General features: G+C 46.5%; 1 protein-coding gene and 17 non-coding genes across 18 annotated transcripts in view; 17 read left to right on the top strand and 1 right to left on the bottom strand.

Moving 5' to 3' along the window:
• The window catches only part of trnas-gcu (transfer RNA serine (anticodon GCU)), an 82-nt gene extending 42 nt beyond the window's left edge, over positions 1-40 (top strand). Inside the window, exon 1 of the tRNA in view lies at positions 1-40. This exon is cut by the window's left edge and continues 42 nt beyond it. This is a non-coding gene — a tRNA (tRNA-Ser).
• Positions 41-136: 96 nt separating this feature from the next.
• On the top strand, positions 137-218 carry trnas-gcu (transfer RNA serine (anticodon GCU)). Its single transcript has one exon. It is a non-coding gene; the product is annotated as a tRNA-Ser (tRNA).
• Positions 219-309: 91 nt separating this feature from the next.
• Positions 310-391, top strand: trnas-gcu (transfer RNA serine (anticodon GCU)). Its single transcript has one exon. It is a non-coding gene; the product is annotated as a tRNA-Ser (tRNA).
• Positions 392-487: 96 nt separating this feature from the next.
• On the top strand, positions 488-569 carry trnas-gcu (transfer RNA serine (anticodon GCU)). The gene has a single exon. It is a non-coding gene; the product is annotated as a tRNA-Ser (tRNA).
• A 425-nt stretch (positions 570-994) lies between these two features.
• On the top strand, positions 995-1,076 carry trnas-gcu (transfer RNA serine (anticodon GCU)). The gene has a single exon. It is a non-coding gene; the product is annotated as a tRNA-Ser (tRNA).
• A 96-nt stretch (positions 1,077-1,172) lies between these two features.
• On the top strand, positions 1,173-1,254 carry trnas-gcu (transfer RNA serine (anticodon GCU)). Its single transcript has one exon. It is a non-coding gene; the product is annotated as a tRNA-Ser (tRNA).
• Positions 1,255-1,345: 91 nt separating this feature from the next.
• Positions 1,346-1,427, top strand: trnas-gcu (transfer RNA serine (anticodon GCU)). The gene has a single exon. It is a non-coding gene; the product is annotated as a tRNA-Ser (tRNA).
• A 96-nt stretch (positions 1,428-1,523) lies between these two features.
• On the top strand, positions 1,524-1,605 carry trnas-gcu (transfer RNA serine (anticodon GCU)). Its single transcript has one exon. It is a non-coding gene; the product is annotated as a tRNA-Ser (tRNA).
• A 97-nt stretch (positions 1,606-1,702) lies between these two features.
• Positions 1,703-1,784, top strand: trnas-gcu (transfer RNA serine (anticodon GCU)). The gene has a single exon. It is a non-coding gene; the product is annotated as a tRNA-Ser (tRNA).
• A 426-nt stretch (positions 1,785-2,210) lies between these two features.
• trnas-gcu (transfer RNA serine (anticodon GCU)) lies at positions 2,211-2,292 on the top strand. Its single transcript has one exon. It is a non-coding gene; the product is annotated as a tRNA-Ser (tRNA).
• A 96-nt stretch (positions 2,293-2,388) lies between these two features.
• Positions 2,389-2,470, top strand: trnas-gcu (transfer RNA serine (anticodon GCU)). Its single transcript has one exon. It is a non-coding gene; the product is annotated as a tRNA-Ser (tRNA).
• Positions 2,471-2,561: 91 nt separating this feature from the next.
• trnas-gcu (transfer RNA serine (anticodon GCU)) lies at positions 2,562-2,643 on the top strand. Its single transcript has one exon. It is a non-coding gene; the product is annotated as a tRNA-Ser (tRNA).
• A 96-nt stretch (positions 2,644-2,739) lies between these two features.
• trnas-gcu (transfer RNA serine (anticodon GCU)) lies at positions 2,740-2,821 on the top strand. The gene has a single exon. It is a non-coding gene; the product is annotated as a tRNA-Ser (tRNA).
• Positions 2,822-3,247: 426 nt separating this feature from the next.
• trnas-gcu (transfer RNA serine (anticodon GCU)) lies at positions 3,248-3,329 on the top strand. Its single transcript has one exon. It is a non-coding gene; the product is annotated as a tRNA-Ser (tRNA).
• A 96-nt stretch (positions 3,330-3,425) lies between these two features.
• Positions 3,426-3,507, top strand: trnas-gcu (transfer RNA serine (anticodon GCU)). The gene has a single exon. It is a non-coding gene; the product is annotated as a tRNA-Ser (tRNA).
• A 97-nt stretch (positions 3,508-3,604) lies between these two features.
• Positions 3,605-3,686, top strand: trnas-gcu (transfer RNA serine (anticodon GCU)). Its single transcript has one exon. It is a non-coding gene; the product is annotated as a tRNA-Ser (tRNA).
• Positions 3,687-3,775: 89 nt separating this feature from the next.
• On the top strand, positions 3,776-3,857 carry trnas-gcu (transfer RNA serine (anticodon GCU)). Its single transcript has one exon. It is a non-coding gene; the product is annotated as a tRNA-Ser (tRNA).
• An 8,105-nt stretch (positions 3,858-11,962) lies between these two features.
• Positions 11,963-24,685, bottom strand: LOC142886354 (uncharacterized). Its single transcript, XM_076023432.1, has 4 exons — positions 24,524-24,685; positions 14,351-14,523; positions 14,047-14,165; positions 11,963-13,752 (listed from the first exon to the last, which is right to left on the bottom strand). Exons 2-4 carry the CDS (start codon positions 14,502-14,504, stop codon positions 12,862-12,864), a joined length of 1,164 nt encoding a protein of 387 aa, XP_075879547.1. The 5' UTR covers positions 14,505-14,523; positions 24,524-24,685; the 3' UTR covers positions 11,963-12,861.
• Between the last annotated feature and the right edge of the window lie 490 nt (positions 24,686-25,175).

Below are 25,175 nucleotides of genomic sequence, written 5' to 3'. Positions count from 1 at the left end.
TTGTGCTCTGCACGCGTGGGTTCGAATCCCATCCTCGTCGGCAAAGGGTGGTTATTTTACTTCATGAGAAGATGTCTGTTTGTGTATTACTATGCATGTTCAGTTTTCGAAAAGACCCTATGACATTCACATCTGAGACGAGGTGGCCGAGTGGTTAAGGCGATGGACTGCTAATCCATTGTGCTCTGCACGCGTGGGTTCGAATCCCATCCTCGTCGGCAAAGGTCGTTTACTTCTTTAGAAGAAGTCTGGTTATGTATTACTATCTAAGTTTAGTTTTCAAAAAAGCCCTTTGACATTGACATCTGGGACGAGGTGGCCGAGTGGTTAAGGCGATGGACTGCTAATCCGTTGTGCTCTGCACGCGTGTGTTCGAATCCCATCCTCGTCGGCAAAGGATGGTTATTTTACTTCATGAAAAGATGTCTGTTTGTGTATTACTATGCATGTTCAGTTTTCGAAAAGACCCTAGGAGAGTGACATCCGGGACGAGGTGGCCGAGTGGTTAAGGCGATGGACTGCTAATCCATTGTGCTCTGCACGCGTGGGTTCGAATCCCATCCTCGTCGGCAAAGGATGGGTCGTTTACTTCTTGAGAAGAAGTCTGGTTATGTATTACCTTGTAAGTTTAGTTTTCAAAAAAGCCCTTTGACATTGACATCTGGGACGAGGTGGCCGAGTGGTTAAGGCGATGGACTGCTAATCCATTGTGCTCTGTTCGAATCCCATCCTCGTTGGCAAAGGATGGGTAGTTTACTTCTTGAGAAGATGTCAGTGTGTGTATTACTATTCACGTTCAGTGTTAAAAATGACTCTATGACATTACGAGGTGGTTAAGGCGATGGACTGCTAATCTATTGTGCTCTGCACGTGTGGTTTCGAATCCCATCCTCGTCAGCGAAGCATGGTTATTTTACTTCATGAAAAGATGACTGTTTATGTATTACTATGCACGTTCAGTTTCCGAAAAAAACCCTATGACTTTGACATCTGAGACGAGGTGGCCGAGTGGTTAAGGCGATGGACTGCTAATCCATTGTGCTCTGCACGCGTGGGTTCGAATCCCATCCTCGTCGGCAAAGGGTGGTTATTTTACTTCATGAGAAGATGTCTGTTTGTGTATTACTATGCATGTTCAGTTTTCGAAAAGACCCTATGACGTTCACATCTGAGACGAGGTGGCCGAGTGGTTAAGGCGATGGACTGCTAATCCATTGTGCTCTGCACGCGTGGGTTCGAATCCCATCCTCGTCGGCAAAGGTCGTTTACTTCTTTAGAAGAAGTCTGGTTATGTATTACTATCTAAGTTTAGTTTTCAAAAAAGCCCTTTGACATTGACATCTGGGACGAGGTGGCCGAGTGGTTAAGGCGATGGACTGCTAATCCGTTGTGCTCTGCACGCGTGTGTTCGAATCCCATCCTCGTCGGCAAAGGATGGTTATTTTACTTCATGAAAAGATGTCTGTTTGTGTATTACTATGCATGTTCAGTTTTCGAAAAGACCCTAGGAGAGTGACATCCGGGACGAGGTGGCCGAGTGGTTAAGGCGATGGACTGCTAATTCATTGTGCTCTGCACGCATGGGTTCGAATCCCATCCTCGTCGGAAAAGGATGTTTTTCTTTACTTCTTGGGAAGATGTCTGTTTGCGTATTACTATGTAAGTTTAGTTTTCAAAAAGGCCCTATGACATTGACACCTGAGACGAGGTGGCCGAGTGGTTAAGGCGATGGACTGCTAATCCATTGTGCTCTGCACGCGTGGGTTCGAATCCCATCCTCGTCGGCAAAGGATGCGTCGTTTACTTCTTGAGAAGAAGTCTGGTTATGTATTACTATGTAAGTTTAGTTTTCAAAAAAGCCCTTTGACATTGACATCTGGGACGAGGTGGCCGAGTGGTTAAGGCGATGGACTGCTAATCCATTGTGCTCTGTTTGAATCCCATCCTCGTTGGCAAAGGATGGGTAGTTTACTTCTTGAGAAGATGTCAGTGTGTGTATTACTATTCACGTTCAGTGTTAAAAATGACTCTATGACATTACGAGGTGTTTAAGGCGATGGACTGCTAATCTATTGTGCTCTGCACGTGTGGTTTCGAATCCCATCCTCGTCAGCGAAGCATGGTTATTTTACTTCATGAAAAGATGACTGTTTATGTATTACTATGCACGTTCAGTTTCCGAAAAAAAACCCTATGACTTTGACATCTGAGACGAGGTGGCCGAGTGGTTAAGGAGATGGACTGCTAATCCATTGTGCTCTGCACGCGTGGGTTCGAATCCCATCCTCGTCGGCAAAGGGTGGTTATTTTACTTCATGAGAAGATGTCTGTTTGTGTATTACTATGCATGTTCAGTTTTCGAAAAGACCCTATGACATTCACATCTGAGACGAGGTGGCCGAGTGGTTAAGGCGATGGACTGCTAATCCATTGTGCTCTGCACGCGTGGGTTCGAATCCCATCCTCGTCGGCAAAGGTCGTTTACTTCTTTAGAAGAAGTCTGGTTATGTATTACTATCTAAGTTTAGTTTTCAAAAAAGCCCTTTGACATTGACATCTGGGACGAGGTGGCCGAGTGGTTAAGGCGATGGACTGCTAATCCGTTGTGCTCTGCACGCGTGTGTTCGAATCCCATCCTCGTCGGCAAAGGATGGTTATTTTACTTCATGAAAAGATGTCTGTTTGTGTATTACTATGCATGTTCAGTTTTCGAAAAGACCCTAGGAGAGTGACATCCGGGACGAGGTGGCCGAGTGGTTAAGGCGATGGACTGCTAATCCATTGTGCTCTGCACGCGTGGGTTCGAATCCCATCCTCGTCGGCAAAGGATGGGTCGTTTACTTCTTGAGAAGAAGTCTGGTTATGTATTACTTTGTAAGTTTAGTTTTCAAAAAAGCCCTTTGACATTGACATCTGGGACGAGGTGGCCGAGTGGTTAAGGCGATGGACTGCTAATCCATTGTGCTCTGTTCGAATCCCATCCTCGTTGGCAAAGGATGGGTAGTTTACTTCTTGAGAAGATGTCAGTGTGTGTATTACTATTCACGTTCAGTGTTAAAAATGACTCTATGACATTACGAGGTGGTTAAGGCGATGGACTGCTAATCTATTGTGCTCTGCACGTGTGTTTTCGAATCCCATCCTCGTCGGCGAAGCATGGTTATGTTAGTTCATGAAAAGATGACTGTTTATGTATTACTATGCACGTTCAGTTTCCGAAAAAAAACCCTATGACTTTGACATCTGAGACGAGGTGGCCGAGTGGTTAAGGCGATGGACTGCTAATCCATTGTGCTCAGCACGCGTGGGTTCGAATCCCATCCTCGTCGGCAAAGGGTGGTTATTTTACTTCATGAGAAGATGTCTGTTTGTGTATTACTATGCATGTTCAGTTTTCGAAAAGACCCTATGACAGTCACATCTGAGACGAGGTGGCCGAGTGGTTAAGGCGATGGACTGCTAATCCATTGTGCTCTGCATGCATGGGTTCGAATCCCATCCTCGTCGGCAAAGTATGTTTTTCTTTACTTCTTGAGAAGATGTCTGGTTATGTATTACTATGTAAGTTTAGTTTTCAAAAAGGCCCTATAACATTGACGTCTGAGACGAGGTGGCCGAGTGGTTAAGGGGATGGACAGCTAATCCATTGTGCTCTGCATGCGTGGGTTCGAATCCCATCCTCGTCGGAAAAGGCTGTTTTTCTTGGAAAGATTTCTGTTTGCGTATTACTATGCACGTTAAATTTTAAACAAGACCCTATGACTTTGACATCTGAGACGAGGTGGCCGAGTGGTTAAGGCGATGGACTGCTAATCCATCGTGCTCTGCACGCGTGTGTTCGAATCCCATCCTCGTCGGCAAAGGATGAATCTTTTACTTCTTGAGAAGATGTCTGTGTATTACAATTGAAGTTCAGTTTTCAAAAAGACCCTCCGACTTTGACAGATAAGATTTATTGGCTGAGTGGTTAAGGGGATGGACGGACTGGTTATCTGTTGTGCTCTGCACAAGTATTTTCGAATTCCATCCTTGTCGGCAGAGGGTGATTCTTTCACTTCAGGATGGGATTCGAACCCACGTGTGCAAAGCACAATGGAGTCGTAGGCTAGCGCCTTAACCAATCGGCCACCTCGTCTGTCAGAGTTGTAGTTTCTTTTTGAAAACTGAACACGTAATATTGCGACACAAAGACGTCATCCAGCATCGGGCAATAACAGCCCTGTGCCATCTTCTTGAAAACTGAACATCACTTAACAGATGCATCCCAAAAGTCAGCAGGTCGCTCAGGGTGTAAAAGTGCTGGCTATTAAATCCTGTGGATAGTGGTCCAATCCAACAACAGTCACAGTTATATTTTGAAGTATAATTCCCCAGTAGTAGGGACCCATGAGTTTTCACATAGCTTGGCACTTTTAGAAAAACTTCTGTTGTAAAGCATAGTTAAATTCTTCTGACGAGCAGAATTGCACCTCTTGAAATCAAAACTCTGGTCCATCCATCACAGAACTTGAACTTCTAATCTCGGGATTCAAAGCTCTTTACCTTATGTGGTGAGCCATTTGGCCCCTCATAAAATCCTTTTGTTGGTACAAAGTCTTTGTAAGTCTTGTGTTCAAGGACTGAGAGTGGACAGGTTCTCCCACTGATTGCATGAGTTTCCTCCTGGAGCATCTGGATTCCTACCACAATCATTTGAAAGCATGGTAAATACAGAGAACAGGTTGGTAATAGCCAAAGGGATTGTATAAATTTTTTTTGTTTTGTTTTGTTTGTTTTTTTTAATTTTGGGTTTCGGTTTTGCTCTCTACCACTCCATCTAATGCTGAACTACCATGGCACAGTCATTTCGGTAGGTTTCCAGCAGATTAAAATATTTTTCTTTTTTCCCTCAGCAAAAAAAGACATACTACATGTCAGGGTTTTTTTTTTTTTCTTCAATTTTTGGACACGTTGATATTATGTATTCTACTACTGCGACTAATGCTAAACTAGAGCTGTAATTTATTTGCCATTAAAGTAAATCCATTTTCCCATTTTAACTCTGATTTTACATTACAAAATGAGCATAACATTATATTCAAAACTATCAACAAATAAAATATGTAAACACGAATAATAAACATAGTCAAACCTGTTATATAATAGTGGAATAGTACTCACAAATGTAGTGCAATATTAACCACCGGGTTACACCTATAAGCAGTCATCCATCATGTATCCATCCATCCATTCATATGTAGGGCTGAAAAGTCAAAGGTTAACAGCAAGTTCTGGGTTGGAACCTGTGACATCAGGATGTGGTCCAGTGTGGTTATCATTAGGATTCAGCTTCACTGGATACAGAGTCAGTGCTGTTCTGTGATGACTTAAGGTGCAGCTGAGGTTCTGCAGGTCGATTTATTATTAAACTGTAAATGCATCTGATCGAAAGACATGGATGTCTGTAATTTTTTTATTATTGTTACTATTGTCATTATTATTATTATTTGGATGGAACGTTTTATACAAACAAACACACAATTATATCTCAAGATACACAAAACTAAACATCTTTTCCACATCCTCAAATTAGGGCGCCGCAGTGTGAAGCATGAACGTCGCATAGCTGCTGTCTATTGTCCGTTTGCGTGCTGCGATTGGGTTACATGAGGAGATGCTGCTGCGGATCCACTCCGCACTGTGTGCGAGCGGCGATGCTCAGAGTGCTGCTGCATGTTGTTTAAGTGCCCCGCTGAATTCCTTCTGCCTGCACCATCTTTCCGCTCGGCTGCGCCGCTCACACGCGCCTGAAAACACAATCGCCGCGTGTCGGAGTCAAGCCGTGGCTTTCGGGTTCAGGGGAAACAACTAGCTGGGAGAAGAGCACGAGAGCGGCATTAATCAGACGCAGATGACCTGGCTTGCCTCATGTGATGAACACATCCGAGAAATTTGGTGGAAAAAAAGGGACGAGAAGGCTTTGACATTTTAAGATGGAAACGCAAAGTGCCAATCGTCCCCACAAGACGGTGATGCGGTGACGTGTTTGATAGCAGATACGTGCCGATATCAAGCGTTTGCCTTGTCCCTTTTCGCCACTTCCTGCCTGACTTCCTGCCCTTTTTGACTGCACGCTATTTCAAGGATGCCATGTTGTCGGGCAGGAAAAGACTTGAGGTAAGAGGACAGTGCGCCGCCGCCGAGGAGAGATGCGTAGCTTATCAGCTGATCCCAGGGGCTGTGCAGGAGAGTTGGCGCGAAGGAAAAAATAAAAAATGCAGCAGGACAAATATAGAAGGAGGTTGGAGGAGGACACGGTGCCGATGCTTCCAGTGAGGTTGTTTAACCTCATTTTCCACCTCTGCTCCGTCAGGCCTGCCGTGCTTATGGCACGTTAGAATGAAGAAGTGACTCAGGGCGGCGAGGGAAAAAAAAAACGCTGGTCTTTCAGAAGAGGGGTTGGCCTTTTTCGCTTGCAATCAATCGCTTTCCCTGCCATCAACCCCCCCCCCCACCTCCTTCTTTTTGAAAGTCGTTGACCAAGGTCTGTCAATAAACGTTACCGACCTGCATGTCAGGTTTGCACTTGCTTCTTGTATGGCGACTGTGAGGTCTCACACCTCAGTGTTAAGATTCAAAATCATCGGAAAAGGACGAAAAAGACTCTTTGCTTGTTAGCTAAAGGCTAATTTGTGCTCAAACCCAGATACGGATAGTCACAAAAGAACAATATCGCGTGCATTTCTGCAGTATCACACAGCAGTTGACGCAGTGCCAACTGAAATGGACGGGGGGGCAGCGTAAGTTCAGCCAGGGCTGACGAAGAAGAACACAACCAAGACGAGAAACCAAGGTGAGAATTTTGAATTACTGAACGTGCATGTCTTTGGACTGTGGGAGAGTACCTGGAGAAAACACCACAGAGAAAGGTCCCAGGAATCGAACCCGCAACCTTTTCGCCGTGAGATGACGACCATGCAAAGCCCAGTGCAACCAATCGAGTGGAAGCTCTGGCTGAGTCGCGACGAGCACACGTTTTATTTCTGAAGGAATAAATCCAGATTTACTTGTGTTCACTCTAAGCTGGAGCAAAAAAAAAAAAAAAAAGATTTATCAGTCGAAGATTCCAAATTCCAACCAAGCAAGCGTTTGTATTCATGTGTCACAGTCGAAGGGGCTCGCACAACTCGGCCTCGGCGAGGTGACAGAGTCACTGTTCCGGGGAGAAGGAGCGAGTGGGAGACTGTGGGAGTCGAGGACAGAGGACGTCCAGGAAGTCCACACACCGACAGCGTTTTCTCCGCCCAGAAAAATAATTAAATAAGCAAACAAATAAATAAATGAACACCAGCCGTGTTATGCTGCAGGGAGAGACCTAGAAATATCAAGCAAAAAGAGCCAGTGGGCCGCGGCTGTTACGTAAGCTGAATCAAATTGATCCTACGGGGATGGACTCGTCGGCGCCGCGCCGCAGTGACACGGTTGAAAATTCGGGCGTAATAATAATAATCTGTCCTTGTTAGCCGCTGCTGCTCATTCCGGTCACATGTGACAAAATCCTCTTTTGATATCATGTGATACCTAATCTGATCTCTGTAATAATGTGCCAGATCTTCAGGTTTTGTTTTTTTCCGAAGGGATTACTGCTGTCTCGACTCAAGCCAGCAGAGGTCTCGAACCGCTGAGCTCCCTTTACCCCCCCCCCCCCCACCCCCCCCACCCCCCCCCCCCCCACACACACACACACACACACGCTCACACGCCAACCCTCAGGGAGTTTGAGACACAAGTCGCGGTGAAAAGGCCAAATGAAAGGAGCAGGATGAGGGCCTTTTGGTTCCATGTACGTTTTAAAAACCACTGTGGAAAATAGAAAAGTCAAGTTGTTGATCAATTGATGTTTGTTGCAAAATGAACAGCACATTTTTAATCTTTTATCTTCCTTTTATCCCCCTGATTAGCTCTGTTGTGTGTTTTTTTTTTTGCTTCTATCTATCTATCTATCTATCTATCTATCTATCTCAGTGTGGTGGGATTCAGCCAGTGAGCAGCAGAACAGACAGTCAGGAAGAAAAGACGACCCTGACACAATGTGTCTGAGGCTGAGGGAGGGAGGGAGGGAGAGACGGAGGTGAGTCGCGTGGAGGAGGGGTGGGACCTCCGAGGCTTTGGAGCCAATTTGAGGACCTTGTGATGCAAAACCAGTCCTCGGCAACAGACAGTTCCCATGGCAACGGCGAGCTGCCAAAGTTCCTTGTTGACAAATGACAGCTCCCCTCTCCTCGACGCTCGCCCTGCCCTGCGTGTGTGTGCAGCGTGTGTGTGTGTGTGTGTGTGTGTGTGTGCGTTCTTCACCAACCCCTCATCTTTGCCTCAGGCACAGGGGAATAAGGGGCGAAGGAGCATGTGTTGTGTATGTAGACATACAGTGGTTGTGTACACACAAACACACACGCACAGTAGTGTGATGTCCGACATGCCTTTACTGTCTCGCGCTCCTTATGAGTCTTGCCACCACTGAACACACTGGATTGCTTTTTTTTTTTTTCTTCTTAAAGTGGTATTGCGTCTCGAACATTGCCCTGTTTAGACTCATCACACACATTCGGAATTCGGATCGAGATGATAAGGATCACAAAGTAGCAGTTCTGTACACCGGATTTTTTCTTTTTTTTTTTTGTGGCAGGATGTCATACAAAAGTTTTCTTGTAGAATACAGGATGGAGAAGAAGCCGTGAAACCAGGATGGAAATTGAGCAGATGGGACTTTTCTTGACATCCAGGGAAAGTTCAGATAGAGACAATGAGTGATCATGTACATACATAAAATAAAGGGTTTATACATGTCTTCAAGATGCTGTACTTTTGTGCTGCATACGCAACCAAAACAAACAGGCTCCCTGCATGTCGAACAGCCGTCCTGAAACATTTTTTTTTTTTTTTTTTTTTTTTGGAGGGGTCCAACAATACTGCACGCATTCGCATTAGAGATGCAGTTTTCTTCTTTTTTCGGGGGTTTGAGGGTGGGGGTGGGAGTTGTGCAGGCTGAGCAGCATGGTAAGACACACACACACACACACACACACACACACACAACCCTGCGGCACAAGTGTGGCGGAAAGATGATCTTCCATCCTCACCTCGCAACAGAGCTGTCAAGATGTTCAGACCCGTGATTTAACCTCCGCACGTCATGACGCATCCCCCAACACACACACTCACGCACACACGTACACACACACACAGACACACACTCCAACACCTCACTACAATTTGCAGCTCTCAAAGCATTCGTTGACAAGTGATGTCACACAAAAGTGAAGCAGAAACAATCCCGTAATTAGCGCGAGATCGTGGGGCAAACAGCGACGCATTACGTTTCACCAGAATGGCAGGAAGTCTCCGACAGCCAGCCAGCGACCAATCACACCCAATCACACCCTGAAGGTGGCATGAAGGTGGCTTTATCTTTAGCACAGGAGCAGAGCCCTCTTTGTCTCGGTTCTTCACTGGCACAACACCTGAACGTGGCGGGGACGAGGGCGGATGAAAAGGAGTGTGCGGAGTGTGTGTGTGTGTGTGTGTGTGTGTGTGTGTGTGTGTGTGTGTGTGTGTGTGTGTGTGTGGAGGCGGCTCGCAGTGTAACGTCAGGAAGATTAACAAGGATCATGCAGCGTTGTGACACCTGAGAGACATATGGCAAGTGCAACGCGACGTGGCGCCGCACTCCAGTGCGCCGCAGACAGGCTGGGGGGCGAGACAATAAGGATGGAATTCACAAACACAGGGTAAAAAAAAGAGAAGAAAAGGAACACACACGCACACACACACACACACTTTTTTTTTTTCTGCCGCCGTGAATCATAAAGCTGTGATATAAAGGAATGAGGAAGGAAGCAAGATATGCAGATGATTTTTTTTTCAACATGTCTTTTACTGAGCTTTACACTTGTCACAGAACATCACATAAAATTGTCAGAGCCGACACGCTCCTTTGTTTTTTTTTCTTTTTAATTACAGACGACCCCGTTAAACGTTGTTCTCTCAGAAACAAATATTGCTTTTTGTCATTTTTTCCATCCTTATAAAACATTTATAAGAAACAATACTTACAGATTTTTTTTATTTTATTTACTTTTTTAATGCATGGTAGCCTACTCATCAGAGTCAGCAATGCCAACAAATACTTCAAATAATAAAAATAAAAAATGCCTAAGGATCCATACTTCGCCTTTGTACATCATTTAAAAAAAAAAAAAAGTAGTGAGGCAGGAATAATTTCCATCAACGAACTGGGCCAATCCAGGAGTTGCACTCTCAAATAATCACAATCAACAGGAACACAAAGCGTAACAAAAGCCCCCCACCCCATCCTTCTCCCAAAAAAAAGACATGGAGACAAACCAGGAACAACACCGTGTGCTTGGATGGCCTCTTTTAGTCAAGTAGGAAACTACGTGTGTGGACTGTCAAGCCTTCAATTTCAATTTGACACTTGCAAAATAAAGCGAATTTGTGCGGATCTCCTTCATCAAAACGCTGATTCCAAAGTCATCTTTATGATTCACTGAGGCGCAAAGGTGGCAATGACACCTCTCCCATTGACTCAGTGCAGGCTGGTCTGACTTCAGGCTGCAGATCTTACAGTCCTATTGCAACTCAAAGTCACAGACTTGTAAAGATGATTTACAAATAATAAGTTTGAGGTTGAAAAGTTATTTCAAAAATCCCCTGGCCAGCGTGAGTGCCACTCCGTCCTGGTCAGGTCTGGCTGGACTTTAGCTCCACACAGGTGTGAAGATCAACAAAAGAAAACCTGGACACTTTCAAACTGCTCCTCCTGTCTACTTCTTGACAACGGCACCAATGTTCTCCCGGTAAAGTATCTGAGGATCGACCGCCAACAGCTGCTTTCATCAACTCAGCTTAACAACTGTGGTTTTTTTCTGCCCCTGACTGGGTCATAAACTTCTTGGTTGTTGCTGTGCAACCACAGCAGGAAGACACCACATGGATGAAACATGTTAATTAGTGAACTTCAGAGGAGCCACTCAGTGGTTTTTGGTATCAAATTTAGAACCCAAAGCTCGTCAAAACAACAGAAGGATTCCGCAATTTGCCAAACGTCCAACCATTGCCGACACTCAAAACCAAGTGAGACACTCGGATTTTACTTTAGAACCCAAAATAAGCACTGGATGGAAAATGATATGCTTTCCAAAGGTTTTTCCAATAATAATGATGTATTTCTACCCCTGGATTGAAATTCCATCCTACACTTATTTCGCTTTCTGTGATGTCAAAGTCTGGGATGAGAAAGTAAAGATTAGAAAACAGGCAGACCTTTATGAGTAACACTGAAAGTGCAAGATGCCCAAAATGTCTTTGAATTCCACACATTTTGTTAAAGACCCACCAACGACCAAATAAACAGTTAACAAGGTTCTTTAAGGGCGATTGAAATAAAAGAATGTCCAAAAAAAAAGAGTTTCCAACACATTTCTTTCAAGCTTTTTTCATCTGTTTTTTAAACTCTGACAGGGTTCGGGCATTGTCAACAGGCGGTGCTAGAAAAAACATGCAGCTTGGAGCAAAAAAAATGGAAAATATTTATTGAAAACTCGACTAGACGGACATTTAAAAGAAGCTCGAGCCCTGTTCAAATCAGACAGTCACCTGGAATGCCAGAAATCTAGTGACAAACAAAAACAATTAGCACAGATTATACATCAACCTATAAAAAAAAAAAAACACTAAGGCACTTGAGACTGCGATTCACCATTTCCGCCGCTGATGATTGTTGCCTCTCGAGATAATTTGAAGAATGTACATTGTGCTGCGCCATCGCTCTCCTGAGACGGCGTCAGAAAAAAAAGAAAAACAGGCGCGCGGAGAAACGTGCGACCCACGTTAAATTAAAAAGGAATTGCTTAATAAAAATCAAGTTGTTTTTTTTTGTTTTTTTTTATGAAATGCTACATCACGTCTTGCTGATGTACGCGCACATGTAACGCACTTCCAGACACACAACTCAAATCAAATGGGTTCGTTTAGGGTCCTGAAAGGAGACCGATGCACCGATTTAGAGCCTTACGAGGCCTTTCACTTGGCTTGAAAATGGTCTTGGAGACAATAGTGCAATAGCTTCACTTAAACTTGGGATTTGAGATCCTGACAGTTTAGGGCTGTAACGTGATGGTTAATTTTACGGTAATGTGGCAATAAAAGTGTCTTGATGCAGTCGTGGCTACACAAAGGTTCAGAAAATAGGGTTTCCAGGTGAAAAAAGAAAAGTTTTTTTTTTCCTTTAGCGCCTGTTAAGTTGAGTGATAGTAGGCGGGAACTACACTTGCTATTGATTCATGTGTGCAAATCATCCTTTGCGCTCTGCTCGCTTATATGGATCTAGCAGTTGAGTTGGAAAATAAACACTGATTTTTCCAGGAAGTGAAGGGGAAACACTGATTTTCCCTTGTCAAGAAATGAGGAAGGAAGAAAAAAAAAAAGGATGGACGGACAAAAAAGACATCGTCAGACTCGAAACTCAACTGCTGCAGAAGAAACACTGACATAAGAAATACCCACAGCACCCCCCCACCCCCCATGTCTTTGTCATATTTAATTTAGTATTGCGATAAATATCGAACCATTTGTACAAGCTAATATTGAAACCATGAGATTTTGCCGACCTGAACATATTCCAGGGACTTTCTATTCATTTTTTTTTTTTCCATTGAAAACTAGGGAATCGCATTCTTTGTGTGCCACCCTGGTATAACATTGAAACCGTTAAAATAAAACTTTGTTGGCCGGCCGCCCCTTTATCTGCACGGAGCAGAAAACACTTGACGATGGAACAGCGTGAGAGTTCCGGTAATAAAACTACTGTCTGTGGGCCCTGCGGTGCCAAAAACCGGCCCTTTGGATCTCCCTCTCTCTGACCCAATGAAAAGGCCTCACGACCTCCTCGTCCTCTTCCTCCTCGTACTCCTCTTCCCCCTGTTCTTCCTCGTCCTCGTCCTCCTCCATTGGATCCGTCACGCCCTCCGCTGTCCTTGCGTTTGCGCGAGCCAGGGAGGTCCGAGTCCTGGCCCTCTGGATGTGCTTGTCCTTTGCTATGCTGAGGGATGGCCCAGCTTGTCTCTGTTCCTCGACTTCCTCCCCATCCCTCTCGGCCTCCTCTTCTTCATTTTCCTCTTCCTCCTCCTCTTCCTCCTCCTCCTCCTCTTCACAATCCTCATCGTCATCATCGTGCTCATGGATAGTCATCCCCAACTTGCTGGGACTCGCTAGCTGGAAAAAGGAGGAGTGCGGTGTGGACGGGCACGCCGAGAGTGCTGCGTCGTACACAGAGAATGGCAGGTGCAGGTAATGTCCGGCGGCGGCGGCGGCGGCAGCGGCCGCGTAGATGCAGCAGCACGTCTGCGCGCAGTCGGGGCGCAAGTCCGTCTGGCCGCCGCGCAACATGCGCAGGCGCTTGCGCAAGGGCGGTCCCGCTTGGGGCGCCACGCAAATCCGAGCGGGTAGGGCTCCGTGCACTGGCAGGTGGGCAGGGTTCGTGTTGGACGGCGGGACGCAGGGGCCGGAGGTGAACGCCGGTCCGGTCGGGAAGCACCAGTCGGTGCTCTGGAGCAGGATCTCGGCACGCAGCCGCCGCAGGAGGTTGTTCACCAGGACCGAGCGCCGCAGGAAGGCCTCAGGATCGTCAATGAAGCGCATCTTCTCCAGGGACAGGCGGAGCACATGGGCCCGTTCCTCCAGGACTGGCGCAACCTGAGCAGTTAGAAATCCCGACTAAGTAAGTTCTCATCGTTCAAAAAGTTTCACTCTTTCATCTTGCATTTCAAGAGAGGTTCGCAGAGGACAAATAATCTTTTCTTTCATCTGAATAATTATGCTTCGAGTTTGAGTTTTACTTTTCAACTCCTGCAATCCTGCAGCATCACTGCGGTTCCTTCTGACAAGGCATTCTCGGTTTACAATTTATTCCCTCTGCTCTGTCCAAAAACATTGCTCTTGACAAACTCAGTCACTTGTGGTAAAGAGTCTGAATGTGTTGTTACTCACGGTCTGGCAGTACGTCCTGAAGCTGAAGGGAGCCTCGTCGTCGTCGTCGACAAACTTCCTTTTGAAGTATGCAATCCTGGAAACTGAGACATGATCCGGAACTCGCCTGCAAGGTGCATCTGCAGAGGTAACAAAAAGACAAACAGATTCAATCTTAATTGCTGGGTCGCGGACCATTAGGTGCAGTCACCGTTGCGTGCGGCACATCTCTTTGGCAAGACTTCTCAAATAACTTTCGGTGCTGAGGTTAACTCAGGCTGAAAACAATTCTGGTAAACAAACAAATTGTCCTTGGTTGCCGTACCCTGGGTGAAGTGTTCTTCAGAGCTGCACGGCAGGGCAGAGTTTGTCAGGCAAGTCTTGGCGCAACGTTTCGATTCCCATATGGTCTGGTATGTGGAGAGCGGAGGGTCTCCCTCTGGGTCCAGGAAAGGATTCATGGACAAAACAAGGGTCATCTCTCTCTACGATTTTGAGCTACAGATGGAAAAAAAAGAGAAAACATTAGGACAAATGTCAATACACTGAATAGTAGCTAAATAGACTGATATATAACAATCAAGTATCCTTGGTTATCAAGTATCAAGTAACTTTATGATAGTACCTGAGTAACAAGTACACAGTACAATATGTTTTTGCGAACATAACTTTGGTAAGCCTCAGAAAAAAAGTGCAGTTCCCAAACTTTTCCACGCCATGGCCGCCCAAACAGCATTAGCTGGGCACTCCTTTCGCAAACCAACAAACAGTTTTACGTTAATTGTATTTTTGTTCAAAATTTCTGCGGTTCCCCCCGAGTGCCTCCTGGCAGAAAAGAAACATAGTGTTAGGCAAAAAGAAGTGAGGGGTCAGGCAACACCCACTCTGGCCTTAGGGTTAGGGTTGGGTTGGGTTAGGGTTGGGGTTGGGGTTAAGATTTGGAAGAGTGGACCGACCCAGTCTACCACATCTCCATGATAGATTATTATTGATTTTATTTAATAATAATGATGATGATGATTAAACAATAATAATAATAACAATAATAATAAGAATAAGAATAATAAGAATAATAATAATGATGATTTGTAATTCTATTATTTATTTATTTATTTATTTAATTATTTGCATTTTTATTTTTTTTTCTCCAATTCTATGCGTCCCCTCTCCCACCTCCAGGGGCCCCACCACTCCTAAACCAATTCCAATCCCGCCAGCTCGCATGATACCCATTTAAAAATGCTTAATACTTGCTAGCACCCCATAATTCCCACTCAACCTGACACATAATCTGCATATGCTTGTCCGACGACGTGGCGAGCATTAGCAAGATGTCTATCGAGGGCACACATACGACGGCGGCGGCGTGCCTGCGGAGTGTGCGGGAGCTTCTGCGCGAGCTGCATGACAAATCCGAGGCGCAATTACGGTGGGCACTGAGAAATTGGCAGATGGCTGGTCGACTCTGTGAAGTGTGTGCGCGCAACAGAAACAAGTGGGGCACAGATGGAGAGATGACACCCACTCGCACCGCGGATTCCCTATTGATTAGTCGGTGGGCGAGTGCGCAAGATGTTTGACACCAATTTGTTCAGTGAGACGGAATCGACGTCCATACCGGGCGAGCAGCGTGACACTTCAGGAAGTCAAGGAGACGTTGGTAATGGAGGTGGCAACCCCGAAGTCCAAAGCCAACAACTGACAAAGGTGTCTTGAAACGGGGCGGCGTGCGTATTTGATCGAAAGACCGGCAGAAGGTGACGGGAGTCATCTGCAACTAGCCAGCTGATTTGGCAAAAGCGCCATGAACACCACCCCCGCATCCCCCTACCCCAACTCCGCACCCCCCCCCCCCACAGAGTCGCTCTGTGATTCCCCGCATCCGAGGGGAGAAACTCTCACATCCTTTTGATCACAGTGAACGGCTGTCATTTGGCTTGTCGTTTGTTCCATCCCCTTCATGCAGAATGCAGTGCCAGCTGTTTCGGACCTCCTTGTCACCACCCCCTCCTCCTCCTCCTACTCCTCCTCCTCCTTCTCCTCAGAGCTCCTCCTGCTCCTCCTCTCGTTGCCCACATGAACAGACATCATCGCCTGCGGCCCGTCTTGACAGACCAAGCCGAGGCGACACCATCTCAGCCTCACCACCCCTGTTGGGTAGCTGATTAAAATGTCCGCTTCAATAAGCTCTCCGCTTTGCTCGGATGAACAGTTTTATTTCAGGGCGTCGCTTTTCTAGTATTTTCGCTTTCACAGCCAAGGCCAAGGGAACATCAGCTAAGCGCAGATGCTCTAACCAAAACGTACTGTGCTTGCGTTGGAGAGAAAATTGTAGTACTGAGGATTGATTTGTTTTTGTTCTTTCATTATTTTAAAGGCACAGTACACATGCTGAAACCCACAAGCCAACTGCTAATGTCAAAGAAAGAGCCCTAACCATTAAAAAGAATAGTAGTAGATTTTACCTCTTTGTTAGTGTATTCTGGCATACTGAGTATCTCCAAGCCACATTAATGCGTGGGAGTCAGTCAATGTAAATGTAAATTTAAGTATACATTTTATTATTAATATTATTAATATTATTATCATTATTATTATTATTATTATTATTATTATTATTATTATTATCATTGTTACTGCATAAATTCTTCTTCTTAGCATTACCCACAATTACTTAAAACAGACAAGGCTTTTCACAGTAAGAGCTGCTTAGAACTAAGAGTAGTAGTGGACATGAAAAACTGGGTTGACAAGTCAGTGAACTTGACTTGACAAACTGCATTTGCAAGTACATGCAAGTCGCTGGTCCACAAGTCTAAACATTTGGAACGTAATCTTGAATAACGATGCATATTAACTGTTCTACCCACAGCACCCACAGTCTGGAACAATTCAAGATTCCACGACCTGCCACCAGAACGGCCCCATTATGCCTCTGTTACTAAGCACCGGTCTCACGTTCAATCAGCAGCTTCTGCACTTCTCATTTCAGCCTCAAGCTGTGTTTTTCTCTAACCCTCGAGCCATTTTCATCCCTGTCGCCTCATTCCGTTGCTGCTGCTGCTGCTGCTGCTGCTGCTGCTACTTTTGCTCCGGCACAAAGAAACAAGCATGCCTTCACTCCCGCGTGCCCTCCTCAGGGACCTCTATCTCGGCACCTTCCTCGTTTTTTTTTTAACATCCCTTTCAACCTCAGAGTCCCCCTGTCTTTCTTTGCCCTCTTTCATTCACATTGACATCCTTTACACAGCGGTCAAAGTTGACAGCTCTTTGAACCACTGGGTGAGAAAGGAAAGGAAATGGGGAAAAAAAAAAAAAAAGACAACACACGATGAAAACAGCGAGCCAGCAGCTCGGCTATATGTACAGCAACCCTTCTTGTTCTTCAGAGAAAGGGAAAAAAAACACAGTGGAGTTTTGCGTGTGTGTGTGTGTGTGTGTGTGTGTGTGTGTGTCTGTGGAAGGAATCAGGATAGGGCGGGTTAGGAAATAAAAACAAGGAGTGAGGAGAGAATCATCTCCTGAGGGGATATCACACTCCTTTTTTCTCCCTTTCTCTGTCTGTGTGCATCTCACAGGAATGTGCGAGACCGAGAGCGAGTGCGGGCGGCACGGCGTCTGTATTTGAAGGAATTCTGAGGAGAAAACCATGAATGTGCACAAGCGCACGCGCATGTGTGACTCACTCCTTCACCTGCACTACTCTCTCCTACGGCTTCTCCTCTCTCATCCACCTCTCTTTGACTCCCCTTCTTTTCCGTGACACCCTTTGATGGCGAGGAGTTAATTGTGGCATTGGGGGATCGGGACAAAGCAGAGTCGGCAGGGAAGGAGGGAGAGATGCGGCACGAGGACGAGGGGACAAAGAGAAGTGGAGGGCAGGATAGAGGGAGGGCTGATGTGTAGCTGGATGGATGGATGGATGGCATGAGCCAGGGAAGGGGAGTTAAGTGCCGCGGGAGTCCTGTCACGAGTGGAGACAGGTTGCCTGCAGGGATGATTTCTGCCGCTGTGATTGACTCCTTCCCTCCAGCATTGAGATAGACAGGCACAAACACTGTGAAGTGTCCTGAAGCACTTTAGAAAGGGGAGGTGCAGGGAGGGGGTCGGGCGAGTCAAGTAAGGCCAAGACAGTCAACTGAGGCTTTTGAAAGCTCAAGGATGTAAGGTGAATGAAGTATTCATCAAGGTTTTGTAACGTCCGTTTGCCTCTTGACCGAGGAAGCTGAGTCTCATCGCTCAAGCAGATTCCGCAGGTCCTGAATGACCATTTCTGACATTTAACCTCCTCGGCACGACGGAGGCCTGTTGTTGTAAGTTGGACAGTCAACTCAGTTGGACACGGAGACAAGGAAGGCCAGTGTGTCCAAGCAGGGCAGAGAACAAAAGAAAGGTGCAAGCAGAAAGTTTAACGACTCCAGTGATTGTTTGGCCTTCAGCCCGGTCACAAGGATGAAATTTACTGCAGGCTAATAAAAGTCATCTGCTCTGCAAACGTCAACAAGGGTTAAAAAAAAAAAAAAAAAAAAATCTTAGACAAGCAGCCTCACATAAAATAGTTTACAACCTAGAGGGGAGCTTTGGCTTATTTCTTTAAATTTGAGGTATTTTACGATCGTTTAAAAGTCCCACATCCGTGCCCTCTTTCCACTTTTCATAAACATCATTCAAAACGCCCTCGGATGTGAACCCTGTACACTCACTGCTCACTGCTTTTTGTGGGCAAAGCAATGCCAGTCGAGCCAGTGTGCGTTAGATAGACGGCATTTCCTCGCTTTTGGGGACTGAGCTGGTGGTTATGACTAAGTGTGTGTGATAATACCCTGTTTATGTTGACAATATAGTAGTGGAAGAGTTCACACCTGCGTTTCTTTGTACCAAAATAGATCCCAGGCTGCACATCTATACAAGCGCCAAATAGGAACATCGTAAAATCTTCAACAAATTCAAGACAACTGGTGGCTCAGGGAATTTATCCTGTTTCGATAATCATTCCACCTAAACTGCTGAGGAAACACTCACTGGCATTTACACCCACACTCAATAAAGATTCAGACTGTGCCCACTTTTGGCTCCCTGGACTAACCTTGAATGTCAAAAGGGAGTCGTCTACTCTGTATGTGTGGGGCTGGGAAGTCAGCTAGAGTTTCCTTACATATGATAAAAGCGCCTGGAGGAGGTCGGCGGCTGCCATTTGTGCTGGAACAAAGTGAGAAAAATCCTTTGTGCACGCCACTCTTGACAATGTCAGCTCTTGTCACTGTCACCTCAGTGCGTGTCAGCGCTCGTCCCCGCAGAGATACAGGTGCGCCTGTGCGTATGTGAGTGCCATGGCGGCGACGGCGGCAGCAGGGAGTGCCAGCGTGCAAGTGACAGTGTGTGCGTGCGGTGCGGTGCGGTGCGGTGAATCTCAAAAATACATCTCCACCACCACGGCTGGGGGATAAGTGGGCGTAGCCCTGAAAGAGCTGCCTGTGGTTAGCCTGACAGAAGCTCCAACAGCAGGCTTCCTCGGAGTTTCTGTGATGTCTCGGCAGGCACCGCGGATCTCGCTGGAAGAAGGGGAAAAACTTGAGTGCCGCCTTCCCTCGCCGCCTCCCTTGCTTTTTATTTCCTGGGTTTTGATGCGTGCTGCCTGTGCTCGCTCACGCCAACGGAATGCTGATGGGACCTGACGGGGGACGCAGCCGCTGAAATCTGTCACGTGGATTACCTGTCATACCCGTCCGGTGCTACCTGGTGGCCTGATGCTTTGGGGCTTCAAGTCTTTGGCACTCACCCTCAACAAACCTAAGACAAAGACGGAGTGCGATACGCGCCTCGGAGGCGTCGTCTAAATACAACTGTGTGGCGCTCAAAGTTGTTGTCACGCGGGTTTCTTTTGGGCCTATTTATTTGCAGTCAACAAAAAAGAACAGAAAGAAAGAAGAAAATCCTTTTTGGTTCAATCTCATCAGCTTAAGTTGAGTTAGTCTTTATTGTCATTCCAGCAGTACCACAAATCTAGAAATAAGTAAATACGGAGACCACACGCAGTCAACCTTCATTCCCTGCATGAATATTTCATGACTGCGCGGTGAATCCACGTGAGATGTTCCAGTTTTTCGAAGCGCATTTATGGCTCTGGCGCAGAAGCTGTTCTTTAATCTCTTAACTAGATGTGTCACGCAAGAGTCTATTAAAGACAATTTTGGTCAGCTAGTGCTTTGACAGTAGATGACAGAGGAGCGAGTCACTGTACACTTTACAGACAGGTATTTAACAGAACTGCTACGTGCCACCCCCTACGTCTAATCAGTCATTAGGACTGAGTGGATACCGCTGCATTTGAAGACACTCATGAAAAATGCATTTCCCCAACAATCAAAAACATCAAGCCTCCGTTCAGGCTGCACATCTAAACCATCACATCGTGTTACCGAGGGCGCTCAGATCCTCGCGCAGCCAAACACTTGGTGAAACTGCGGCTGAACACCTGTCGGCAAGCTAGCGAACGACTAATAAAGCAGATGGCGATGCACCATCTGATGTTTATCATCTCACTGTAGCCGAGATCCCAGAGCCGCCACGCACCCACCTCTTCTCAGCGCGATGAAATGACATCCCGTCAATGGGTGTGGGAGGAGCAGTCGAAAAGTTGTGGCATGAGAGAAGCGGGCGAAGCGCAGGCGGAGAGGAGATAATAGGTGCCGCGGCGTCTGCGAGTTCTCAATCAGAGCGGCGGCGACGAGGAGCGTGCGCCATCAATCAGAGATCATGACTCTCAAATAAGCAGCAATTAACCCCCCTGCTTGTGCGCCGGACTCGTCCCTCGGGCGCACAGAGAGCCGGCCGCAAGAGACAAATTAGATGGAGGTGCCTGAAGAGCGGGAGAAAGATGCTGACTAACATCAGCGAACTGCTAACATGATTTACCCATGGATGTATTATAAAAACTGGATCCCGAACAGGCAATGTGTGCGTGCGACGCAGTCATTCTTTCCAGTGGCAACTCGAGGTACTGCAGCCAAAACCTCATGTGGCCCAAAAAGCATTTTCCCCATAGACTGCAATACAAAAAGAGACGCCCGTAAAACAGCTGACAGGACGACGATGACCTGGAACGCAGTTCATCACAAATCTTTCTATGGCAGATTTTTAAGTGATTGATGCTGATTTTCAAAGGGTAGAAAATCAACAGGAAAGAGGTTAGGCCAAGCGTCTGGGCTCGTTCTGATTGGTCGATGAGTCCTGATGTGCTACAGGAGTTACAACAGCATGGTGTGAAGGGTGAGATGCTCTAAGGAGCCGCAGAACACGGAAGCCAAAGACTTTTTTGGCATATGGGCTGAGTGAGCATCTGTATTGAAATGAATGGGCCGCCATATTGGATCCCGGGGGTTTGGATTTAACCCCGATGACCGTTACGCTTCATGCATGCCCTGCAATTAAGCGTTAAAAAAAAAAAAAACTCTGTAAAAAAAAAAATGCAGGTGGGCCTTTGCTAAACGTTTTGTTCTTCCTCGTCTTTCAAAGAACTTTATGTTTTAGGCAAAAACAACAACAACAACTACACCCAAATCCTCTTGCTGTGCTATTTTCATCCTCTCTCTCCCATTCCCATCCTTCTCACTGTGTCTTGGATGCACAAGGCTGCGTTTTTGCGCCAGCTTGCAACCTGTCAGGAGTGATCAGAGCAGCTTGCGGTCGGTGTAGGGACGCACTCGGCCGCCATGGCGTGACTAAGTCGGGCTCAGGGCCCCTCGGGGTGTTTCGTCCCCCGCGCTCCTCGTGCCGAGCGCTGACACATGTGTTGTGACAGGGGCCCGCCGTTCGCCGCTGCATCGCCAAACTGTGCAGGCACCGCTTGTTGTGGCTGTGAGGGTTCAAACAGACTGGGGGGGGGAGGAGGGTGGAGAGGGGGAGGGGTGGAGGGGAGCTGTCGGAGGTGGACGCAAGGGCACCGGGACCCCGTTTGTCAGGACCGCAAACAAGGGGTAAGGTTACATTGTCGTACATTTCACAGCTGCAGTCGGTCAACGTTGAGAGGAACCTCAAACGTCGTGGAATGTGGGACACTTTGAGTCGGCGTTTCAACATGTGGTATTAATCCTCAAGTCTCTTCACCCTGCAGCTGAGTACTGAAAGGGTTCTCATTTTTCTCCCAAGGAGTAGCAGAACTCAGGTTGTAAGAGTCTCTCTCTTTTTTTTCTTTTTTTTTTCGACTTGCAAGGTCTCTGCCAAAAATAGACATCACGTCACACCTTCCCATTGCTCTTGCACAAACGCGTGTTGTCCTTTCCGGCCCAAGGTGTCCGCATGAATTATGTCTCCCGGGGGCACAAAGGGGTATTCATGAGGATGATGATGATGATGAGGATGAGGAGGAGGAGGAGGAGGACGGAGAGGTGTTTGTGGCGAGGAGGGGAGGAGAGAGTTAAAAGAAATCTGGGGCTACACCCTGCCGTACAAACACACTCGCACGCTACGGCAGCTCAACGAGTCTTGGCTGAGACCCTTTGCACACAAACAGAGCTGAGGGGAAAAAAAACAAAACAGCAGGACAAAAGAAAACGCGAGCGCATTTCGATGCGAACCACCGGCGAGCGTCTCATTCGCATTTCTTACTTTCCGCAGCGGGAACTTTCCTTTGTACTGCTTACGTTTGTGGCTTCGCCCGCCTCCGTTTGGCCGATTCCACATCTTTTTTGAATTTTTTTTTTTTTGCAATTGTGTCTCAACAACCACTTCAAACGCCGCTAATGTCATGCATGACACATCTGGAGGGAAATAAAAAAGGGGGGGCGGGGGGGAGCGTTTAAAATATGTATCGCATCTCTACCCTCGGCATACGCTACATGTCGGCTGAGAGCCGTTTGGTTTTTTTGTTTTTTTTTGAAGGCGCTGCTCCAGATGTGAAGTCTGCCCTCCCCCCAACCCTCCCCCGCTGGGGGAGATGAATGGCTGAGGGGGACTGCAGGCTACCCACAGGTTCAGATCCTTAACGAGCAGAGGAGTCTGCTGTGAGTGAGGTATGATTGATACCGCCGCAACGGAGCCGAGGGGAAGCGTGGGGGGGGGGGATCGCAGCGAGGGCTTTTTTTTTTTTTTATTATTATTATTTTGATGAGGACGGCAGGGCGGAGAGCTTGGCAGCGGCTAAGAGGAGGAATCTGGCACCGGACCTGCCCGAGTGATACGCCAGGAATCTATCCACCATGATGCATAGCCAGAGTGATTCCTCTTGTCGCCCGCCTCTTCTTCTTCTTCTTCTTCTTCTTCTTTTTTTTTCCCTCTCTGGCGTGTCGGGGGTTTTTTTTCAACCTGAGCTGGATGTTCCTCCCTGTTGCGTGCTTCGCTGAATTCCACATAAGACACTTTTCCCTGCGAGGGGGAACCAGTGCCAGAGGTGGAATTTCTGGCAGGCGACGCTGGATTGCAGCTTCGGTTAAAAGTGCATCCAAACTGCCATGCCCAAAGCTGTTATGATCCCCCCCGAAATAAAAAAAAAAATATATAGCAGCTACAAATGAAGAAGAGACAGAGGGGAGATTACGGCCATGTGGTGATTAGTTCACACGGCTCGGTGTTATTTTAATTTCTCACAATCTGCACCAGAGCGTACGGGGTGTTAATGGTCTGCTTGGAGCGAGCCCAGGAATGACATCAAGGAGCGAATTACAAACAGGAGCTCACAATTCAGCTAAATCGTCTCAGCCCACGTCCTCTTCAGACGGCAGCAGTAATAGAGGAGAGTGCCGCTCTGGGATTTACAGCCAGCAGCAATCCCAGGCAAAATAATGAAGTGAGACTGGATGAATGCCAGGAGGCTCGCTGATTATGTCAGCCGGCGTAATGTGTTGAACCAGGGACTCTGGTCGTGTCAGACTAGTGAGCTATTGACCGCTAATCCAACGGCATTGCACCCAATCTCCGCAAGTCGAGTGCAATGATGCACTCAGTTGTATAAATGATGAGGTGATTCAAAAGACGCTACGTTTTGAGTGACACAAATAGAAACAGCACAAATAAAAAAATAAAAAAAATAAATGTGTAAGATGCTTCTCATCGGGCTTTGAAACACAAAATCTTGTCACTAGATGAAATAAAATACGGAACTCTGTTTTTAAACAACCGAGGTCAGCTCCAGCTTAAAGTGACAGCCAGGTATAGGTTTGCGACAATAACACCTGTGTCATTGTCGCACGAAAAAAGATGAAACATTGTAATAAATCATAAATTCCTCTCACCTGATTTAATGACCTTAACTTTTTTTTTCCTTTTTTTTTTTTTAGCTTCTGTACAACATTTATTGTGGCATCCTGGTTGCAAAATGCAAAGTAAAAAAGAAAAAAGAAAGAAAGAAAAGGAAAAAAAAAAAAAATCCAAGAACCAAGTACTCAAGGTAGCAAAAAACAATGTTGAAGCAAGATTTATGATTATCATTATTATTCAATCCACTCAAACTCACCCTGTTAATCCTCTTAGTTTATTTTTCGAAGAAGGGACAAGGTCTTACCTGTTTGGGATGATGCTGACCTAGTCCTTGGATCCACACTTGCGTTGTGATACCGACTGGACTCCAAGGTGTGCGGATGCCAAAAAAAAAAAGAAAGAAAAAAAAAGAAAGAAAAAAGATGGGGGGCGGGGGGGCTAAGGTGGTGTTGTTGTTGTTGGTGGTGTTGGTGGTGGTGGTGGTGGTGGTGGTGGTTGGGGGGGGGGGGGGTCCCGCCGAACCCAGAGGCGCGTGTCCTCGGCTGGCAGCAGCGCGTTGAGCTAATTTTAGCACCACTAGCAGACACGCGAACTACACCGGCGCATTAAAATGCCACTTATGTAATTATCTCCTAATTGGCTACTTGTCTAAATACTAATCATTGAGCACGCGCGCGCCTCACTCCCCCAATCACAAGACGCGCGCCAAAACATTTCTGCCGCGCTTTCCCCTTCCAGCAAACCTTGACAGTTGTTGTTTCTCTCCAGTTTTCCTCAATGAAAAAAAAAAATATATATAAATATATATAATAATGAACGATGGATTTATTTTTTGTCGTTTTTTTTTTTTTCTTTAAAAAAAATATCTTCCTTCCCTCCTTCCTTGGCTGTGCGGAGAGATTCCCGGCTAATGCCCACGTCGCTGCGGCTCGACCTGACACGAGTGTGTGACGGAG

This window comes from Nelusetta ayraudi, unplaced genomic scaffold, assembly GCF_046127955.1.
Source record: "Nelusetta ayraudi isolate G7.1 ecotype Tasmania unplaced genomic scaffold, CSIRO-AGI_Nayr_v1 ptg000015l, whole genome shotgun sequence".
NCBI lineage: Eukaryota > Metazoa > Chordata > Actinopteri > Tetraodontiformes > Monacanthidae > Nelusetta > Nelusetta ayraudi.
The sequence above is the reverse complement of the archived record's forward strand: the minus strand, read 5'-3'. Positions and strand labels throughout refer to the sequence as shown.